We start from the raw sequence: 16062 nt of genomic DNA on the forward strand, positions 1-16062 counted from the left end.
CCCCCCCCGAACACACACACACACAACCACACACTTCTACAGACAGAAGTGTGTGCCTGTAGCCACAGACAACCAGGGGTCTGCCCTGAGGTGACGGAGGCACTAAACTGTAACTCCATTTCACTACTGTGATAGAAAGCCACCAGATTTCTAATAGTCTCTAATATTACATAATAAATTTGAATTTATGATGATTTGTTGGAAGATTTTAGGGCTTTTATAGTTTTCATGTTTCATGTTTTGCTGGATATAAAACTCTTGGATGGTTATCAGTGCCTAATTAAAATAGTTTTTAGATTTCCTATTTTATACTTAAACACATTTATTTACCTTCCCTCTAAGTGCTGTATATGTGAAGTACATTAGTACAAATATATGAAAAACACAGTTTGCAATAAACACAGCTGCAATAAACAAAACATAATGTGCTAATATTATATAGTAGACAATTTGTATAAAATGACCCAAAATTATATGAGACAAAATCCACAAAAACTCTATGGTTTCATACATCTGAAAGTATATAAACTGTGAAAGTATATAAACTGTGCATGTCACAAGATAAAACACAAATGTATTCTACTTAAATTATCTTTATAGAAAAATAATACTTTTTGAAGACGTTATCATTTGATTACATAAACCCTGATGAAACAGAAATTGAAAGGGAAATCATTATAGTTACTTAAGACACTTGTCCCGCCTCCTTCACTTCACAGTGCAGTCTGGATGAACCCGCCTCTGCTCTTGTATAAAGTCAGACTGTCAGACTGTGTGAGGAGACACGCTGCTTCAACCACGTCACCCACCACAGTCCCGTGGCACCTAGAGGCCCCTGATTTGTGGATTACTGGATGGAAATGTCTGACGCAGCTAAACCTCGAACCTCCTTCCTCATAGAGGACATTCTCTGCATCAAGAACAACACAAGATTTAATGACAAATCTTGCTCACAGGAGATGGACAGATGCTCACAGTGGAAAGGAGAATCTGAAAAGCTGTCAAACCAATTATGCCCCGAGGAAACAACATTCGGACTGCAGATAGGTGAGCTTCTGCAGGCCTGTAACGGCAGCGGTGTGTTGAATTCATAACCCAATAGTCTGTGTATTTGACATTACAGAATAATGTTTTAGAAGACGGAATAATCTGTGTGAGATACATTATAGATCTGTATGATGAGAAGTTAAAGACATGCAATATAAAAATATAGTTCTAAAGAGAGTCATTTTTATTCAGTTTTTTTCATTCTGATGTTCATGAGCTTCATTTTGAATTACCAGCTTAAAGACTGAACCTTTTTACCTGCTTTAGTGACCCAATTACATCTGTACTTCACAGAGTCCGTGGACACATCCTGTCCTAGCACCTCAGAGTCTATCAGTTTTTCCTCAACGGGGAAACAGAAACGCTCCAGAGCTGCGTTTACACATCTCCAAGTACTTGAACTGGAGAAGAAATTTAACCACCAGAAATATCTGTCTGCACCAGAGAGGGCTCACCTGGCCAGCACCTTAAGACTAACTGAGACCCAAGTGAAAATCTGGTTTCAAAACCGGAGGTACAAAACGAAACGAAAGCAGCAAACATCAGAGTTCTGTAAGGACATGTACAAAGCAGAGGGACTCAGCCTGAGAGACGATTTGTTCCGAGCATCACTAATCACCTCCTTCTGCAAAGCTTACCAATACAGACCATACCTGTGGGACTACAGTGGCCCCTGGGGGCCAACATTATGGTGAAACTGAACTTATGCATAAAGCTATTATCTACAATCAAAAACGTATGTTTAGTATTTCTGATATTTAGGTTCTATGTTACTTTTACTAGGCCACCCAAGTGACTGTGCTCATGAAGACATCAAGTTGTGGCATTGTTGATTCATTCATTATTAAATTAATGTTAATACATGTTTCTTTTCTCTGTGTGGAATGGAAATCACATTACCTGTGTGAAGTTTACTTTTATCTAGTCACTTTTCAACAAAACGTACAAAACGTACCAATTCTGACTTGTACCTCCATTATTTTGTGGAAATTACATTACAGCAAAATACAAAGAACATAGGAAAACCCTTAAAAGTGTCAGTTATAACACTGGCAAATAATTATTTAATATATCAAATGACTTGTAGTCACTGTGAAGCAGCTAACCGGACGTAAACTATATGATACGTGTGAGTGTAGTGGAGACATTTAAACTATCTGTGTAGAGTTAAATACTGATGCTACAGTAAAACTCCAGAAGAAGATAAGATAAGACTGAGATGACAGTGATATATTGGATATAAGGGCTAAAGAATAAGACATGATTCCTTTAAAGAGCACCTGACCTGATTACATGGAGATAAACTGCTCTTTGTGTTTCCTGAGGTGACATCATGAGAAAAACTACTGAATAAAAGTAAGTTAGTTGAGACAGTTTGAGAAATTGTGACAATCAAACACAGACTAAAACACATTGGTCTATAGAAAAATTACAGGTAATGCCATTTAAGTAAAAGAACATTCTGAACAGAAAAGAAAAGATAATATTTGATCCAAAACGGGAAACTGAAAGACTAAAGCAGTGAAAAGAAAAGAGCTACAACAATGAAAAAAGTGTCCAACAGTAAGTAAATACTACTATCCTGTAGGAAGACATGAAACGTCAGCAACTTCCAGATGACTGAAGACTTTCACAGTAAAATTAATTTGTTGATTGACAAATAAAAAAAAGTTCCCAACTTCATGTTGCCAGAGTTACTGCAATAAATAAAGCTCTTGTGCACATTTTCAAATGCAATGCAACTTTCCAGTGCAACCAAGGCGTGAAGATATTTTGATTTGTAATACACGACTTACACCATTTTCTTGACACAGCGTTTACTACAAACTTCCTACGACAAAAGTAGCCCTGGGTTTTGCTGCACAATGTGCTCTCTGCTCATGCCTATGGAACATGGGTGTTGTCTGGTTGCATGACAGTTACATTGAGCCTTTAGGCTAAAGGACGTCTATCAACCAGCTGCATCTGTGTGCCAGTATGAGACAGGGTATGTTCTCTGCTGTTCTGATACAGGTAACAGATATGGAAAGCATTTTGCTATCCTTTACAGAATTGATATTATCCATGCTGTGAATATAGAACAGTATCTGATGTTGTTGTCAGACGGCCTCCTGTGCTGTATGTCCTTCAGCAGGTAAGGTTATGGATGAACCCTGAAATTCAGTGGGGTTTGATAGTGTATGGGTTTTTTTTCATAAATAATAACAATATTAGAATCCAACCCTATTATTAGTTACCATGTGTGTTTTTTGAGGTTGAATAAAACATGCCTTGTAAACAGAAAGAGTGAAATTATGAAAGGGATCATGCAGGAGCAGGATACTCCACAGTAAGTCACGCATGTCTCTGTGATGGGTCAGCTGATGGTAGTGGTAAGTAGCTGTCTACACCTGGGGCAGTCTTTGGTGTGAAACCCCTGCATCAGCATTTCAGTGTCTGGCTCAAACAGTGACATATCCCAGCTTCATTTACACTTGTCGCAGTAAAATATATTTACATCATTGCAAACAGCCAAATTTGTGGAACAAAACTAAGACTCACTTCATGGAATCACATGTTTCAGCATTTAGTCTGACCCTATATAAAGTCAAATAGAAAAAATAAAAACATACAGAGTATTTTACATTTGGAACATTGAAGAATGTAGGTAATTTCTAACTAGACATTTCCTTCCTTCACATGAGCTGCAGTATATGTTAAGAGAATCTCCAGTTATTTGCTTAGAGTAGCTTTTGGAACTATTTATATAAAACCTGCATACCAACAGTAAGGCCTAAAAGTGAGCGGGCCTATATAACCTCCTTCTATAGGTTGGCATGCTGGCTGAGTCAGTACAGTACAGGATAACAGTGCAGATAAGATGGCATGTAGGATTACATATTTAAGAAGGACAGGTTTGTAGTAACACAAGCAAAGTGTTAGCAGAAGTCTGACTGATGGAAGTGATACAGTCTTGAGAGCTCTCATGTCAGTAACCTGTTTGACTTTGCAAAGCAGCTGCTCCCGTAGGTCAGATCTCTAAATATTATTCCTTTGACTCTTATAATAGTTCTGTGAAGCGTTTTCATAAATGCAGTCATCTTATGGTGCTTGAGCCTAAATCACACCAACCCATTCAGACGTACATCTATTTAAAGCTAGTTGCAATGTTTTGTAATTTCATCTGCTAAAACACACAGGAAGTGAACAAAGAAATTAAATCAAACATCAATCTCGACTTTTAATGATTTCCTTAAACTGCAGTGACTTCTTATCAATAGTGCCAGTGTCTGCACTATTCACTCTAGGCCCTTGGAGTAAACAGGTAATTAGACATGAAGAGGGCAGATAACATCTGTTTTGACGACACTGAAAATCTGACAGTATCGCTCGGTGTCTCTCAGGTGGTATGAGCACGCTCATCAGATAAAGGAGCTTGTTGAAGGGTGAAGCTGAAGGTTAGAGAACTATTATTATTGTATATGCAACTATAATACCTGTACTTCCGCAGGCTTAAAGAGACAGTATACACAAATGCAGAAGACTCAAAAACAACATCCTCTCGTTTATCTTCTCTTTCATTCACTGGGCTCAGGGAGTGTCTCTACATGTGTCTCTGCACCACTTGCATTAACTGGATTTTGCAAGTAAATGATGAAAAGCAGTGAGCTGGATTTTATAGCATAACTGCTCTATCTTCTCTTATGTAGTTGGATCACAGATTTTTCCAGTACAGAGCTACATGAGGATTTTCTGGGATATGGAAATAAAGCTGGTGTGAATGCCAAGAAATACTACCTTAAGTCTCTCTTCTCAAGAGTTTATTTTCTTTGTCTATATATTTAGGGATCAGAGTGGGAGATGCAGTAAACAGTGTGGTCGTGGAACCATCGTCGTGCTCTTCAAGGTGGCCAATGATGCTTTGAAAAACAAGCAGATCTACATAAAAGATGAGGAGTAAACCAAAGCCCAACCACAAAGACAGCCTTTGTCAGTATTCCAATATGCCGTGACTGTCTAACAAATTTGTTGGAGTTGATAAGGAGGTTTTAAACAGCCCTGATCTTTTTTCACATGGGAACACTCATAAACTTCCTCGGATAGTGTAACTGGATCCCACATGTTACGGTACCAGTAGAGCAACTGCCTTTCTTCTCCCATCCACAGATACAGTGCTGCAGCCACTTTATCAGATGGTTAACATTGACTGTACCATGTGTGTGTGTGTGTGTGTGTGTGAGAGCGAGAGAGAGAGATTGAGAAAAAGAAAGAGGCAGAATCATTTTCCTGTATCCTGTTGTATCTTTGGGAAGAAGACTTAAAGTAGTGGGACAGTTTACAGCAGATTAAAGTGATTAAAGAAAAGTATGACAAGGACAGAGGACATGGGCTGAGGGGGTTGCTCATTGTGCACTTCAGATAAACAACCTGCTCATGGACAAGGGCGAAAACTAAACACATCAGGGACAACAACGCTAGAGCACAAGTGTACGTGTCCTACGGCATGTTGGTTTGGAATACAGCTCAGCACTGTCTGCATCACAATAAAAAAATAATCAGTTCTGTTTACAAGTCGTTATGTGCTGCATTATGTGCCGGGTACACATTTGAAATATGACCTTTAGAATAGCAGAATTATACTGTACGTAAGACAAAACTTTAAAACTCGCAATATTTGGATATCTCTTTTGCAGTGATTAAGGACATGCAAAAATGTCATGACATCTAATTCTATTTTAATGCAATGTGGATGTGGGTACTGTGGGAGACATTAATAATTAAACGGCCAAGCAATTTTTATCCCATGTACATCATCCATCCATCCATTATCTACACCTGCTTATTCCTATATAGGGTCACAGGGATCTGCTGGAGCCTATCCCAGCTCTCTTTGGGTGAAAGGCAGGGGTCCACCCTGGACAGGTCCCCAGTCCATCACAGGGCCACATAGAGACAAACAACCTCACACACTCACACTCACTCCTATGGGCAATTTAGAGTCACCAATCAACCTGACATACATGTTTTTGGACTGTGGGAGGAAACCAGAGTACCTGGAGAAAACCCACACAAGCACAGGGAGAACATGCAAACTCCACACAGAAAGGCCCCTGATGGGTTTCAAACCAGGAACCTTCTTGATATGAGGCAACAGTGCTAACCACCAATCCACTGTGATGTACGGCATATTGAATATTATTTTTATAATAATATTAATAATTATTATTATTATTAAATGTGCAGCTTGCAGATGCTCTTTCTCCAGCTGCATTAAAAACGTCAGTTTTTTTCTCTGTTGGCAAAGTTATTACCAAAATCATTTTCAATCCAAACTGTGTCTTGATCTATGAGACTAAATCAAACTCAGCAGAGCTGGACTGATCATAACATCATCTGAGTATCGATTGGAGGATCCAAACACAGAAACACGACATGTCAACACCTTTGCCTGTGGGGCTTTCTCACCAAGTGTAATAGCAACTTGTAAATGATACTGTACTGCCCTCTGTTGGAACTGTGTAAGTACTGCAGGGTAAGGAGTGGCTCAGACATTTCACAGACAGTTGTGGAGATACAGTAGTTTTGGTTTACAGACGCTGATCTCTGTGATGTCTGGGCTAGTATAAATGAGGTGAATGGATCTTGGTTTGTGGTGCTGTTATGGTGTTATGGTGCCTATACCTAAACAGAAATATACACCAATTTTTCTACAAAAGAAAAAGCCACTTATAATAACATTAATTGTATGTTCTGTGCAGTAGCAGGGAGAGTGATTTTCCAATGATCTCATCACCTATATGTTTTGTTTTGAATTGCTGTGTGCATTTTTGGCACATGCACATGAGAATTATCCACACCCACATCGAGCAGGACCAGACTAGCACTTTTCACTATATTTACATGGAGAATAAAAGTACAAATACCTAGTAGGAGAATTTTGCCCCAAGGTTGTTCACCAAGTGCATCTTCATTTCTTTTTTAACCACAATCACAGTCTGAGTCTGTGGTGCTTTTGTGGTTCCTCCCACGATAGATTTTCACCGTTGGAACAAAAGCTCAGATGAGTCAAATACTTGGCATTATTTTACCTTAAAAGGTGAGTTTACTGATTCGGATCAAAAGCAACAGACAACAAAAAACTCAGCATTCCTCAGTTGCAGGTTTATTGTAGCCCCAGTGTTACATACCATAGCAGCATTATCACAATCAGTTCATATTTGCATGGTCAAACGTCGAAGCATTCCTTTTCTGCAGGATGGCACTAAGCAAAAATCTCCTATTTCAATCATTTGTGCGTACATATTATAAAAATATTTACATTAGGAAAATCCCCACATAAAATATCAGCTCTCCTGTCTCTGTTAAAAGGTAAGCATATATTAGAAACACTACCTTGACTTATTAAGAGTACTTAGGAAACAGAGGTTGAAACATAGCTTGGGTATCATGAGTCACTATTACGAATCAACACAAAGTCAATGGTAGGGTGAGAAAGTCTTCAGTGCATTTCTAATTTATAAATCAGAGACTATTCTGATGTTGCTTTTGTTCATCACATGAAAAATTTAAAATCAGAAACTAAGCTAACCTGTGACGAGACTTATATTAGAACAAACCAGCTGCAAGATGCAATCTACGCTAGTTAAGCCACTTTAATGCTCAAACTTACAAAACACCTTATCCATTCTTGTGAAATCCATATTGCACATACATTCAGTTTAAGTAGTATGTGCAGTCAATCACAATACAATTTTGCAAACATACTGGATACTTTCCAAAGTATTCATAACATGCTATTTCCAATTGAATTGCTTCTTCTCATAATTTAGTAGCCAATGAAACTTGGAGGAACAAATTAAAATACTAGGACAGAAAATATTTTCTGCCACAAAATAAGCCTCCAGACCAAAGGATAAGATACTGATGAATTCAAGCTGTTTAACAGACCTATGTGGGAAGAGGTTGAATAACAATAAACAGTAGGCAGGCGCACACACACACACACAGCTTCATGATACCAAAGTAAAAGTAAGATGCATAGGAAACAAAGCATGCCTTTGGTATATTACTAATCACCTTAATGTACACGTATGCAAACTCTGTGAAAAGGTTTTTGAAACCACTGGAATTTGACGAAAACCCTCTGTGATTAAAACATATAACTCTAACTGCTTATTGGATAACAATATCAGGAGAAATGTCTTTGACTACTCAATCAAAAATAGACAATAGGGTGAAGAGAGGAATGAGCACACAGGAAATGCGTAACTACAACAGGAAGAGTAAAAATGAAAGAAATTGCTTGCCAGCTGATCTGAAGAGGCTTTTCTCATGGGAACACACAGTGCCCAACATCACTGGTCAGTTTAAATAAAGTTATGATGTAACCTATTGGATCACAGAAAATCTGCATTTATTGTTTCGGCCAAACTTCTAGGAAAAAAGTAGGTGAACCCTTTGGCAATACCTGTGCGTATAAATTCCTAAAAGATGGTGATTTTACAAAAATGATTTATGCATCTGAACTAACAACAAAAAATAATTGCATTGTTCTCATCCATATTGAATAGATGATTCAAAGACTCACAGTGTACAATGGAAAACATATGTGAACTCCCTAGGCTAATGATATCAACAAAAGCTAACTGTAGTCAGGAGTTACCCATAGTTGTGCAGTAGTTGTGTCTTGGATGACGATCATTTCATATTTATGACCGATTAATGCAGTAAACCAGAGCTCACATACTTGCTGCCACTGTACAACCTGTAGATTCAAGGTGACGCACATATACTTTTCTGTGCGTCTTGTGTGAAACTAAAGTTAAAACATCAAACTGGTATAATTTACATGAAGGTTGAGACACGGCCACCATCCAAAGAAACATCCTTATGTTATCCATCTTAGGACCTGCACAATTAAATTTGTCATCCAACAGTTGCTTAAAAATATACATTCATGTTTATATATAAACAAGCTGCCATTTTTTCAGAACAAGTGAGAATCTTTAAATCATTGTGCATGATTGGGGAGAAGTTTAGGACTTTAAAAAGCCATATGACTAGGCCGTTACGGCCTACATACCTTGATGATTTATGACAGTGGCTCTTTCAAAAAGAAAATCTGGCATTTTGCACTTAAAAGAAATGATGCAGTTTGGCATCTGACCATTGTAGCAGATAATTAAAATAATGAAGAAAAAAAAAAAAAACACTATATAGTTTATTATGTTCAGATTTGACAAATGTGACCAATTATGCCATAAAAAACCCACTACAAGATGTTATCTTAGAACTGTATGCATTTTGGAACAGACAAAAGGACAAAAGTGTAAAATGGGACAATTCCCTCTGATACAAATAGGATAGCAAAGGAGAAAAAAAAAAAAAGGTGAAGCAGCATTTCATATTTTTGAGGCACTTGGAAAGTGCAATGGTCCCATCTGCCGTGGAGTGGAAAAAGGGGATATGTTGCAATGGTTTTTCATAAATACACCATAAAATAAAACAAACACAAAAACATTGTGTTTCTTTCACATCCCTAAATACAAGCCTCAGAAAGCTAACAAAATAAATAAAAAGTTCCAATATGAAGAACTATAAACATCATTTTAGAAAACTTAATTATATGGTCACCACATGTAGTCTGGAGAAATGTGGTTAGCGTGGTTTGTTGAGCGGAGGAAGATGATGACACTTCTTTGCGCTCCTTTAAAGAATCATCATCTCTGTTGCATAACCCAGTTGTGCAGGCATCCTAATTCAAAAAGACATGCAGACTGTGCCAAGTGAATAATAAGGAGTGTCATTTTCTGCCACACCTCCATCACCTGTTTTTCAACAGTGGAAAAACATGTTAACACACATTCAGTAAAGAGCTATTTTTCATCAGTCTAGGTGCTCCAACAACATTCACACTCACAGCGGGCCAGGTCGTGACACTTGCTCCAGCTGCTGCTTAGTCAGGAAGTACTTGAAGAACTCGTACACTGACCAGGCAATGGCGGTGGAGGGCATCTGGTATATAACCCTTGCTTGGACCCCTTTGAAGAAGGCTGTCAGACCGCCAAGCCGGTATACTGTCCTGAAGGCATTAGCCATTCCTGTTAAGTGACCACTGATGTTCATGGAGCTGAGCGCTACATTCTCTTGTGTGTTGAGCAGCGTTTTACAAACGTCAAGTGGCGTGGTTACCGCTGCAGAAATGGCTCCCGCTGCTGCCCCTGACACTATGTGGCTGCCGGGGTGGTAATGTCTGTGAGGGTTCAGCTGTTCCTGCATCAGCTCGTAGATGATAAAGTGAACGGCCTGGAAGGGAATGTTCATGGTCAGCTGTGTGCTGTAGCTGCGGTAGAAGGCTGCAATGCCTTCAGTTCGGGTCACTGTTCGAACACAGTCCCAAAGTCCTCGATATGGAGAGTTGTACATTTGCATCCTCTGCTTTACCACTGAGACATGGAGGGAAACAAAGAATTGTGTTTAGTGCTCAATAGATGCATTCAGTACAATTTTCCCCTTGCACTTTGACAAAAAAAATTTCAATTATCATGAAAAGAACAAGCTTTTAAAACACAATGATCAAAAAACAGCTTTTATGATCATTGAAATACTTGAAAAGACAAGTAAATGACAAAAGAAATGAAAGACCAAAACTTAACTTTTTTTTTTTTTAATGTAGCCAAGGTTTATCTACCTGAAAGGTTTAACCAACACTATAGTAAGAAACAACTAATAACATGCTAGCCAGTATAGGCCAACTGTACTGGGTAGAGTTGGCATGATCCTGTATCGTCTTGTTGTTCAATGAAAAGACCAAAAACAACAAAGCTTTGGTTCCTGTCTGACCTGTTTGTGGTAAACAGGCCATGTGCTTTTATTTTCAAAGGAGGTAAAAGCTTTAAAAAAAGAGCTCAGAAATATATAATTTAATTTTTAACCTTTAGGAGTCTACTGTCATGCTGCCATGATCAAATCATTAAAAAGGCTGGGTAATCTTCTGTAACAGAGAAGCAATGTACCTTTTAGTAATCTTTACACTAACTAACACTAACACTAAATATTGCATTTGCAGGGGACTGTTTTCACCTAATGCAACCGCAGGGGGGCACAATCCAGTGTCTTCATGTGCCGGTCCCAAGTCCGGGTAAATGCAGAGGGTTGTGTCACGAAGGGCATCCGACATAAAATTTAAGCCAAATCAAACATAGGATGCAGTGAAGGAGGACATGAGGATAGTTGGTGTGGGTGTGGAGCATGCAGAGGATAGGGTTAAATGGAGGCAGATGATTTGCTGTGGCGACCCCTGAACGGAGCAGCCGAAAGGAAAAGAAGAAGAAGAAGAAGAAGAAGGGGACTATATTCACCTGTAGATTCAACCACATTTGGTGCAAGTGAACTTTTACTGCAGCAGGTTCAAAATAAAGTATAGGGGCCCTGCATATGCCACCTAGTGCAGCCCACTAACTTACTGATGTTTTTGGAAAACACTGGAGTGCTATGGCACAAAGAATAAAGTATTGATACTTGTCAATAGGATTAATTAATTTTGGTTCTGGTCTTTTCATGGGATATGGTGACATCACCATCATTTGATTTTTCATTTAAAGGGGAAAACACCTTCTAAGAAACTCTTCTTACCTTCAGCTGGGTTCATGACTGCATCATGGAGAACAGTGGCCACACTCCCTGCCATACCTGGTAAAATACCACAAAGACCTCATCAAGTCTTACTCAGTGACAATGTTTACCAAATATCTAACAACAAATTAATTTCTAATGAACCTTGTATTAATGAAAGATTTTTCCCAAGTGGTTTTGTGTGGGCAAACAAGTTTTTAACCAACAGATCCCAGTTAAAATGCTTGGATTTTTGCCACTGTAAACATGACATGGCCTTAACATGACATATGCCACTAGGCCATATGAAAGCAATTACTGTAGGAACACTGACAAGTGATTTAAGTTGAGACATGGGAACTCATACCATTGGCTAAATGGCTGTTGCCTCCATTCTGAATAATGTCACTTAGTGAGCGTTTGACTCGTTCATAGCATGCGAAGTAGAGTGCATGGGCAGGTCCTGCTCCCATCATAGTGATGTTGAGACCCCTCAGTGGTCTGAAGACCCCCTCAGTCTGGATGATCCGTTTCAGAGCACCATACACACTCCTATACTGGGCATTTGGGTCTGGCTGCAGGCTCTGCATCCGAGTCTGAAAAAATAGACATATATTTAAATGACTGCTTATTAGAGTTAGAGCTCTGCGTAAATGTCAGTAAGTGGCTTTAAAGTGGGCATCTGGTGTAAGCCTAATCATGATTTCTTGCAGTACTGTCCCCTGTAATGCTGTCACTCTGTTCTGACAGTAAGTGCTCTTGGTGCGGTTTTCCCATGGCTGGTGTGGGAGGCGGTGGCAGCGCTTTGTTTTACTCTGCCATGCCAAGTTGTCTGGACAGTACAAAGCATATTTTTATCTGTAAGCAAATCTGGGACTGGTTGAGGAGACAGGCCATGTCCGTCTTCCTCAGCATGTTCCCATGTGCTTCCTTCCTTTGGCTTGACAACAAAATATCAGTCACATTTCCGTTTGATACACATTTGGCAACTTGGTACCATAGATTATATTTCAAGTTTGTGTGACTTGAATATACAGATTATACACTACAACACTGCAAATCCCAAATATACTTCCCCAGTAACCAAAAGACAGAAATAATAAGGCAATAATATAGTGAGACTTTGTGGTAGCACTAAGTCAAACACAACCATTGTATGCGTAAAAATGTTAATAATGTCACAGTCAAACTACGTAACAAAAGAGACAGCAAAGCTTGCAGCCATTTAAGCAGCCTCACAACAGTCCAGATATTACACTGTGTCCTATCTTTCCAATTCAGCTTTGGCAGTTCTGCTTCTATGGCCGTTTACTAATCACCACTACAGAAGCAATTACGAACACCCACCCTTTACTGCGTGAGGCTGATTCCATATGTGGCAACACTGATAAGATCCCCCTCCAACATCAATATAGACTACTCCCTGAGCTTTAGCTGCATCTTGCTCCTTACTGGGAGTTTGAAACAAAAAGTGAGTTAACTCTGGCATTTAAAATAGATATGCAAGTCTGAATAAAGACAGACTTTATGCTAAATTCATCACAGATAGATCTTAAATGAGACACCAACCCATTACTGTAGAATCTTTTGATGGAAATAAATGCATAGAGTCTGTCTTAGATGCACATTTTTCTGTACTGTACATTGCAACTGTCAACATAAACGGGACAAAAGAGGAACAATGATTGATTAAGTCTTTCATCAGTTTAGACACTCTGAAATTTCAAAACAGGTAATGTGTCACTTCTAAACACACATCAATAAAACTCAGGGAACACCACATCTACAGCTGGAAGGTGCTTATGAGAACCACAAACATTTTAAGAGGAAATAGCAACAGTGGATTGGGTAATAAAGGCTCATTGGTTAATGTTGAGACTGTGACATGTTTGTTTTAAGCAGTGTGTTAATGAAGCTCTCTGTGCCACATCAAGATTATTAAGGTGGAAAAGCACACTAAATTATCAAAACAACACCACATTGTTAGAAAACAATAGCTGAGCAGCAGAGAGAGGATTGTGAGGGTGAAGGTCATAATCAAGCCACTAACCTGCAATTTCCAACAAGCTAAAACTAACCAAAATTTTGATTCACATACTGAAGCTTCATTTCAACGACAGTCTTTGACTTAAAGTATTTAGCTCATTAGTGAAATTTGTATGTTTGTCATACAATAACTCTCACCTAGGATGTGTATTATCAGAGTAATCTAACAAAAATTTACAATCATTATCTGTAGAGCTGTGTGACAACCACTGTATTTGACTCCTCAGTAATTTGAGTTTCATTTACACATATACTGTACAGTTTACACACATTTTGAACACTGTTATTACTGTTATTGTTTTCCCACCTCTAAAATATTTAGGAACCATATATTTGAAAAAAGAAAATGAGCTCCTCGGTAACAAGTCAAAATAAAAATAATGTTTCATTTATACTGTGCAATTTGGCAGCAGCTACTAATGTGCCAAAATTCATCTGAATCACAGATTGCAAAGACCAGACCACAACCAACCAACATATTTTGTTTACAATGATTTTTTAAAATATATATTATTTTTCTTTCAATAGACAAATCAATCAATTGTTTCAGCTCTGCTGTGTATTTCACTGTTTGGTCTTTAAAATCTCTTTCATTTTTGGTATTTGCACACAACACATTTATATCCCATTTTACCATCACCAACCCACATTTATTAACACATGTATGTATACACTGTACAGTATGTAATCTTCATATATCTGGTTAGCTGCTGAACAGCAACTATATGTACTAACTAGTACTTACCTTGAGCAATGACAATAAGGTTAAAGTTAATTCTGATCTAATAAATAGAATAAATATTATTACAGGTGCTGACTTGTTGTAATCCGGGACACTGGGCTAGGAGCCCAACAGGGACACTGCTAAATGTTGTTGAAGTTTTGAGGCAGTTTAACCTCAACCAGCCTACAGCCAAGCCTGGTTCACGACCTTTACTTAGATTGTGTCCGTACACAGGGAAGGTCAGGGTAGGAAAATGAGTCCGTGTGAAGGAGAGAAAGCTGGAAATGTGCGGTAATTTACTCTCTCCCCTCGCTAATATGTGCGTCTTTAGTGAATTAAGGTCACACTGGGCGTCAGTAAGGTCACAATATTAGCAAAGTTTACAGTCACACCGTGAAAGAAGCGAAAAAAATTATAAAACTGTTCGTGCGCGTTGGGTTTAGCTAAAACGTACTATTAAACCTGATTTAATTCATCCCAGCTTCAGTATCTGACCGGGTCTACATTAAGTTAGCTAACACTGAGGCTAACTAAGGATGGGCACATGGACATTTTGCTGCTAGCGTCCTTTACCGAGCACAGCTAGCAATGCCGTGCAGTTGTTGGTTAACTAGTTTAACTAGTGATAAAAGCGGCGTTACCGCCAGGCTGTGTCGTTACCTTGACGGAGTCCACGGGATACATCACCGTGTGCTCCAGCACACCAGCCACGGCTCCCGCTGTCATGTGCGTGGCTGTGGAGGCATGAGGTGGCAAACTCTCGTATTCCCCGTCACTGTTGAAAGGCTCGTCGTCTGTGCGTTTGATTTGCGACATGTCCAGCGTTGCCACCACACGACTCGAGCTCAACTCCATGCGTGGTGAGCCCTTCGGTGATGTTACACAACAACACTCCGAGGTATCGGCGGCATGGACAACCACAACATCATCACTACTTAAGCGGAGTTGAAGCGCCTGAGTGACGTCGGCAGCTGTGGGAGGGCCTTCGGTGCGTATGGACCAATCATATCGCGGATACTCAAGAATAGGGCGGGCTCTTGGTTTGAGGTAGCCAATGAAAAGTTTCAGTCGTAGAGTCCTCTAACGCCTCAGACACAGCCCTGATATTATTTCAGTGTCCGTCTCTGATGGTCTCAGTTTTTGAATGAGTTTGGCGAATGTGTAACCGCACACTGCTGCCTAAACAGATAAGTAGGCTTGGTCTCCTTATCAGCCAGTGTCTGTTTAAAACCCGTGCAACTTTCTTTTCATAAGGACATATCTACAACCTGTGGTTTCTTCATATTGCAATATTCATATTCAGATCTTTAAACAAAAGTGTTAAAGTGTAAATATACTCAGATCAGAGTACCTAATTAGTGACAGCAAAAAAACATTTAGAGATATAAACATTTAGAGCCTAAGTATCAAAAGTACTCATTATGCAGAATGGCCCCTATGATGAGAATTTACACTGAATCATATTTTATTAACAAATAATATTTTATTAACAAATAATATTGGTACGACAGTTCTAAAATATTCATGAGGGAGCAATACATGCAGTATGTCCCTTAAATGTCATGGGTTAGAAATATTCCACAAAGTGGCATAATAAAAAATGGTAGGAAAATGAACTGGAGATAATTATTTCAAAAGGACACTGAGGAACT

General features: G+C 38.9%; 2 protein-coding genes across 2 annotated transcripts; one reads left to right on the plus strand and one right to left on the minus strand.

The window, feature by feature from the left end:
- The first annotated feature begins 834 nt into the window (after positions 1-834).
- nkx3-1 (NK3 homeobox 1) lies at positions 835-1742 on the plus strand. The gene is made up of 2 exons (XM_026322251.1): positions 835-1047; positions 1342-1742. The coding sequence occupies exons 1-2, from the start codon at positions 855-857 to the stop codon at positions 1740-1742; spliced, it is 594 nt and encodes a 197-aa protein (XP_026178036.1). The 5' UTR covers positions 835-854.
- Positions 1743-7167: 5425 nt separating this feature from the next.
- On the minus strand, positions 7168-15497 carry slc25a37 (solute carrier family 25 member 37). Its single transcript, XM_026321546.2, has 5 exons — positions 15071-15497; positions 12008-12236; positions 11662-11718; positions 9947-10472; positions 7168-9854 (listed from the first exon to the last, which is right to left on the minus strand). The coding sequence occupies exons 1-5, from the start codon at positions 15263-15265 to the stop codon at positions 9851-9853; spliced, it is 1011 nt and encodes a 336-aa protein (XP_026177331.1). The 5' UTR covers positions 15266-15497; the 3' UTR covers positions 7168-9850.
- Positions 15498-16062: the final 565 nt, after the last annotated feature.

The sequence above is a fragment of the Mastacembelus armatus genome, chromosome 9 (assembly GCF_900324485.2).
Source record: "Mastacembelus armatus chromosome 9, fMasArm1.2, whole genome shotgun sequence".
Taxonomy (NCBI): Eukaryota; Metazoa; Chordata; class Actinopteri; order Synbranchiformes; family Mastacembelidae; genus Mastacembelus; species Mastacembelus armatus.

Excerpts from the sequence above, each read along its gene's own strand:
- nkx3-1 (XM_026322251.1), top strand. The coding sequence starts at position 855 with ATGGAAATGTCTGACGCAGCTAAACCTCGAACCTCCTTCCTCATAGAG. Across the intron at positions 1,048-1,341 it reads AACATTCGGACTGCAGATAG|AGTCCGTGGACACATCCTGT; the intron begins GTGAGCTTCTGC and ends TGTACTTCACAG.
- slc25a37 (XM_026321546.2), bottom strand. The coding sequence starts at position 15,265 with ATGGAGTTGAGCTCGAGTCGTGTGGTGGCAACGCTGGACATGTCGCAA. Across the intron at positions 12,237-15,070 it reads ATCCCGTGGACTCCGTCAAG|ACTCGGATGCAGAGCCTGCA; the intron begins GTAACGACACAG and ends CTATTTTTTCAG. Across the intron at positions 11,719-12,007 it reads CAACAGCCATTTAGCCAATG|GTATGGCAGGGAGTGTGGCC; the intron begins GTATGAGTTCCC and ends GTATTTTACCAG.